Source organism: Osmerus eperlanus, chromosome 5 (assembly GCF_963692335.1).
Source record: "Osmerus eperlanus chromosome 5, fOsmEpe2.1, whole genome shotgun sequence".
NCBI lineage: Eukaryota > Metazoa > Chordata > Actinopteri > Osmeriformes > Osmeridae > Osmerus > Osmerus eperlanus.
Window position 1 is genome coordinate 11,305,876 of NC_085022.1, and position 6,438 is coordinate 11,312,313.

Below are 6,438 nucleotides of genomic sequence, written 5' to 3' on the forward strand. Positions count from 1 at the left end.
CAGAAGTTGATAGTGAACCGAGGGTGATTGTTTTCTGGTACTTATGATGTAACAGTGGTGGAGTGGCTTAACCTTTGACTGGTTGTGTTGTATTAATCTACTATATGTTCGTCCATTTACCTTGTGCACATACAGTAACCCTCTATAACAAAGTGTGCTCATGGTAAACATTTTTCTAGTTTGCCTCATATTTGTTGTCCAAAATCACTAGGTCAGCTATATTCCGTTTTGCTGAATAAACTTTTGGAAGATGTATCTAATTTCCAAATAGTTTTGGTGTGCAGGTAGCCTCCTTTCTGTTATTCCATGTATATGGCAATTCAATAAATCAATTTTAACAATAGTCATGTGTGCCTCCTCTTACCTGTTACCTATGAGATAGTACCTGACAGCTTCTCTTCAACTCGTCTGTTAATTAATAATAAGGTTTTCCAAGGAGGGCAGATAATATTTCTATGCACAGTATTTGTCCAACACAGAGAAACTTCTGTCCCTCCAGAGAAACAGGACGCAGAATGAGTAAGCCATTAGCTCTCGTTTTCCTGAATTGATCTTTTATTTAAAACCGTTTTCAAGTGTTTCAGGTGTTTTGTTTGGCTACATTCTTTACAAATTAACCAGGAAGATAGTGTGGGAATATTTACTAGTGTAGATGGTGAGAAATGGCATGGGAAGAAATTGTTTTAGAAGTTTTGCTCCCTGTGTTGTAGCTGAAATAGTGAATACTTAAAAAACAAAAAACAAATAAGGGAACTTTGACTTTATTTTCAGCGGAAGCCAGTGGTACACAGCTAAAGGTTGTCTCTCCTGCCAATGGAAATGGGGTTGAGAACCTCGGTTTTGAAATACAGGTATGTGTCAAGAATCATTCCTGTTTTCTGTGCAGTGCATTACAGCAGATGCTCTGAATATGAAAACGTTATTCTTTCTTTTAGGAAGACAACCTTTCAATTGCTAGCACTATCAATGAGGAGGAGTCTGGAAAAGGATTGGGATCATTCTTGAGGTACAATCATTAAACAAAAGGATTTAAGACTGTATCTATGGGATTACTATGGGTGATTTATCATGCACACTTATTCATCAAAGTATATTTCTAACGTAGGGTAGGACAATAATCTATTATCACATTATTGCAGAAACTATATTTAAAATGTGAGTTTCATAATTGTTCCACACATTTGAATGATTTCTGTATAATCTTTGTTTTATGAGGTAAGCATTTAATATGAATGCAATATTCCATATGGTTCAAATCTGTACAGATTTGTTTACTGGAATTTCAATTTGAACTGAGCTGTCTAGATTGTATTCAGCTATGTTTGGTAACAGTTCCATAACCAGTTCAGAGTTCTGGAACAACTTTCAAATATAATCTGCACCTTCTGTCATGTCACATTTAATGAAATCGTTGTGTACAGGCTTTCATATTTAGAAAAATTATTCAAATTAAAGTGCTTTTGTTTAGTAATGAAAGGACTGGCTGTTAGAACTGGACTGGCATGTAGTGGGATCTGAGAACTAACCTCCTTCATTTGTACTTTAGCAAGGTTTCCAAGCCGATTAATGCTGCAGAGGATTACTTTACAGCTCACTCAAAAACCATCAAGTACATTGTTCTGGGCATACTCGGAGCAGGTAAAATAATGTTCATAGTGAGACTGGACAAATTATTTTGCCTATCCAAATGCATACATCATTGGACTGCATAAAAAAGTGCTTATCCACACAAGGACAGATGAAATATGTTCATGTTTAGAAAAGACAGTAGTACTTATATCCCACTTTATCAGATCTAGTCATATCAGCCTTTTATACTATCTAATTGCCTACTCAACACTTTATGTATTACTAAAGTGTTCTTTTCTCTCATCCCAGGTTATGTGGCGTTTTTCATCACTGCCTGTGTACTAGACTTTCAGAGGGCTATTGCTCTGGTGGTCCTCACCAGTTTGGCAGTTGTCTCGAAAACCTACGATTTACTTAAAACTTACCAGGGAGACAATATTGTAAAGTGTTTGAAACCTGCTTTGAGATGCTTCAAAGCCAACCAGAGATGGATCACATGGTAAGCAACTACAATAATGTACCTGAGGAACGCAATAACATTGATTGGTGGTTTCAGTGTCTCTGTTAACAGAATCTGTTCTGGCTAATCAAGGGTGTTTGTTCTTGTGGTGGTGGGCCTGCTGGTGACCTGGCTGGCAGTGGACACAAGCAAACGCCCAGAACAGCTCATCTCATTTGTGGGTGTATGCATGTTCATTCTGGTTATATTTATCTTCTCAGCACATAGGACAGCAGTAAGTACAAAAAGAAAGTAGATTGTTTCCTAGGCTATGTAGCCACGTGTTAACTTGTTGTAACCTGTCATTTATTACAGTTTATTGCGGACTTTGGATATCCTTTATGCTTGTGGAATTGTTCTCGTTAGGTTGTAATAAGTGATTTATGTTACAATGACTTGGTATCATCAGAAAATCCCTCTGATGTATTTTTCCTACATTATTAGTTCTTAAAGTATTACAGGTATATGCTTTTCCTGACTTTGTATAAAACAACGTGTATTGTTTTTATTTTTAGGTGGCATGGAGAACTGTCTTTTGGGGTCTTGGCTTGCAATTCTGCATTGGGCTGTTTGTCATAAGGACAGAACCAGGTTTCATAGCTTTCGAATGGCTGGGGAAACAAGTGCAGGTAAAAATGGACAACAAATCATTTTAACATGGTAATACCATGACTGATTTGTAGTCTTGTGTTTATCTATAAGTTCCATTTTTATGGTGTCCAACCTCTGGGTAGTAGTCCATTTAACAATAAAATCAGTGTCAAATATGCACAAACACAGACATTCTGTGATAAACCTAAAGACCTACAACCTTAACATATAGATGTCAAGATGCGTAAATATGCTTTTGGCTATCTTTGCATGCAATTACCTAAATAACATGCTTACAGTTCCACAAGGTTATTTTAAGGGCATGCATTACATGGTTGAGACCTTTCTAAAATAGCTTGCTCTTCTTATGGGTTTCCCTTTCAGATATTCCAGAACTACACAATAGATGGATCTAAGTTTGTGTTTGGAAATGATCTAATAGTAGGCATCTTCGCATTTCAAGTGAGTGAACAATTTATCTCTATGCAGTTAACATACTGTAACATACTTAAACACCAGTTCATCATAAATACTTGCCTGATCAGAACACATTTTAATAACCCACTGTATGTGATATCCAAATATTTCTAGGCTTTGCCCATCATAGTGTTCTTTAGCAGTGTGATGTCAGTCCTTTACTTCTTGGGAATAATGCAGTGGATCATTATTAAGGTAAAAGTCCATTAAACAACAAACTCAACCTGCTAAGTAAGGTTTGGGCGCGTCTTAACTGTGTTTACGTACATACAGATCTCATGGGCCATGCAGATAACGATGGGAACCTCACCCACTGAGACCTTGAGTGTTGCAGGCAACATATTTGTTGGACAGGTACTTTGGACCAGACTTGGTCTCAACATGTCTGCCTTTGGTCTAAATGATGATCACCGTCATAACATTGAATACTGTAGATACACATGGATAAGAATTATTCTAATGTTTTTCAGTTTGTTCAGATTTTCCAGTCAATCCTCACTATTTCTTTATCCATCAGACAGAAGCGCCACTGCTTATTCGCCCCTACCTGAAGGACATGACCCAGTCTGAGATCCATGCTGTCATGACTGGTGGTTTTGCCACTATTGCAGGAAGTGTGATGGGCGCCTTTATCTTATTTGGGGTACGACCACTGCTTTGTTGTGCTATTATGGTTCATGTTTTCATAGAATACAATATCACAGAATAGAATATTACCAATAGATAATGTTGCTGAGGACTCCAACCACAAGGGTAGTTTTTGTACATCTTGGCAGAGCAGGGTGTCTGGAACTGGTGTAGTGAGAGGGTGGAGTCCCAGCTGTTTCTGATAGAAATGTAGTAATATCCATAGTAGCAGACTGTGTCACAGCAGGTTTGGAATTTGATTATTCGTTTTCCATAGAATTACATAATGCCATTTCTCTTTACAACACAGATTGATGCCTCCTCTCTGATATCTGCCTCAGTGATGGCTGCCCCATGTGCTTTGGCTTTCTCCAAGCTTTCTTACCCAGAGACAGAAGAGTCCAAGTTCCGATCAGAGAAAAGTATCAAAGTGGATAGTGGGTAAGTGTTCATCATTTGTTCAGTGGCATTTCTTTGAAAACAACTCACAGAAAATTTTAATTGGATCGACTTTTATCTCTAGTGGTGAACAGAACGTTTTGGAGGCTGCTAGCAGTGGGGCATCAGCATCAATAGGCCTTGTTGCTAACATTGCCGTCAACTTAATAGCATTCCTGGCTATATTTGCTTTTATTAATTCTGCTCTGGGTTGGCTGGGTGGCATGGTGGGATATCCTACTCTTACATTTGAGGTATGTGAATTTATGTTGATTTCTTGATGCATATTCATCCAAATTGACTTCATTTACAGTACACGTGTTTTCTTTCCATTGTATATATTACACATTCTCGCCTGCAGGAGATCTGCTCTTATGTGTTCATGCCTGTGGCCTTCATGATGGGAATACCGTTTGATGAGACTCAAAAAGTAGCAGAACTTATTGGTACAAAGCTTTTCCTCAACGAATTTGTGGCCTACGAGAAGCTAGCTGAGCTGAAGAAAAACCGACTTGATGGACTTGAAGAAATCATCAATTCAGAGAGGATGTGGATCTCTGTAAGTGTACTTTTGTCTCTGTCAACTTGCATCAAATTTTGTTCACACCTGCACTTACTATGGTAACCAATGTCTTTGTCACAAATCTCATTTTGCGCTGTCATTTTCTTCTCTTTCCATCTTTAAGGTGAGATCAGAAATCATCTGCACCTATGCTCTTTGTGGATTCGCCAATTTCAGCTCCCTGGGGATTGTGATTGGAGGCCTATGTAAGTAGGACCCTGCTTGCTCCAGGGACTTGATGACATGTTCATTTACTTCCTATGTGAATAAAATCTGACAAAAGCCAATATTTTCTGTTAAAGCATCAATCTGCCCTTCCAGAAGAGGAGACATTTCCTCTTTAGTTTTGAGAGCCCTTTTTACGGGGACCTGTGTATCTTTAGTTAACGCTTGCATTGCAGGTAAGCACTTACGCCTCTCTCCTGCCATCGTGTTCCACATTGTAACCTCTGTTGGATCTTAGACTGAGAAATATTCCTAAAGTTCAGAAGTCTCTTGTTGTTTTCTTTATCGTGACTTCTGCTGTCTTTCAGGGATCCTCTTTGTACCGCCTCTCGACTGTCTGGATGTTTTCAGGAATTATGCGTTCAACACCTCTACTCTGAACTTGAACACTTGTTGTGAAGATCTCTTTGAAAAGTAAGTCACAATTTTAAAATATATCTACTGTAACAGCAAATATCAGAAACAGGACATCAATCAGTTTCACAAAATCTTTACAGAAAATATGATCAAATTAGTATGACTTTCATAATTTCAATTATCTTTTGCAGCACTAACAATGGGACCTCATTTGAGGGCTCTTGGAAGACAGTGGCAAATGCCACTCTATATTTTACAAAGTGTTGTGGTGTCTTTGATAAACCTATTTGTAGGTAGGTTGTTGTTTGTAGAACAATAGTAATTTATGTTGATTTCAGATAGATTGAAATATGCACCTACATACAGTACTGTATATATGTTTGTGTATGTATATATACACAATATACAGAATATTTATATAATTTTATAATTTCCTAATCTTACCTAAAGGTGAATGTAAACAATGTATAGATTAAAGCAACTATGCCAAGTGTACTGGCAAATATATACAGTATACAGTACCGTACATATAAATCTTTGTTATATTTTATTTTAGTAGGAAGACTCTTGTTGTTTGAAATGTTAAAACAAAAATTGTAGCAAGCTCGATGATTAATTATTGCTGTAAATTTGATTTAATTAAGAATAATTTATGGGTTTGCATGCAAACAACTTATAGCCAACATTTTAAAAATTCCACATCAGGCTATATGGAATGAACTCGGTGTGAAATGCTTTACTACAGCCACTTACTTGTTTACCTCTTAATATTTTATAATATACTTTCACCTTCCGCGTTTAACCACAATGTGATTAATAATGATACAATACAATACTGAGTCAAAAAAAGGATGAAAAGGGACTTGTTTGATATCACAGATAATCCTTTACCTCTCTGCTTTACTGTATTTAGTATTTAAAATGATATTCAATCTTAATTCAGAGGATGAGAGGACATCTTTAAGAAATTACTAAAATGTACATGCAGAGTGACATATCTACACTACATTCATGTTTATAAATTGCATTTATTGTAGTAAATCTGCACAGAAATGTATGGTATTACAACAACATGATTAAATAATCTCTGAAG

The 6,438-nt window shown here is 36.9% G+C and overlaps 1 protein-coding gene across 1 annotated transcript; it reads left to right on the forward strand.

Annotated features, from left to right (window-relative positions):
• Positions 1-426: 426 nt before the first annotated feature.
• On the forward strand, positions 427-6,423 carry slc28a1 (solute carrier family 28 member 1). The gene is made up of 18 exons (XM_062461612.1): positions 427-519; positions 772-851; positions 936-1,006; positions 1,547-1,638; positions 1,879-2,068; positions 2,162-2,303; positions 2,584-2,697; positions 3,044-3,121; positions 3,251-3,331; positions 3,410-3,490; positions 3,654-3,779; positions 4,074-4,204; positions 4,287-4,455; positions 4,563-4,760; positions 4,888-4,969; positions 5,066-5,164; positions 5,297-5,402; positions 5,537-6,423. The coding sequence occupies exons 1-18, from the start codon at positions 456-458 to the stop codon at positions 5,640-5,642; spliced, it is 2,010 nt and encodes a 669-aa protein (XP_062317596.1). The 5' UTR covers positions 427-455; the 3' UTR covers positions 5,643-6,423.
• The last annotated feature ends 15 nt before the right edge of the window (positions 6,424-6,438 follow it).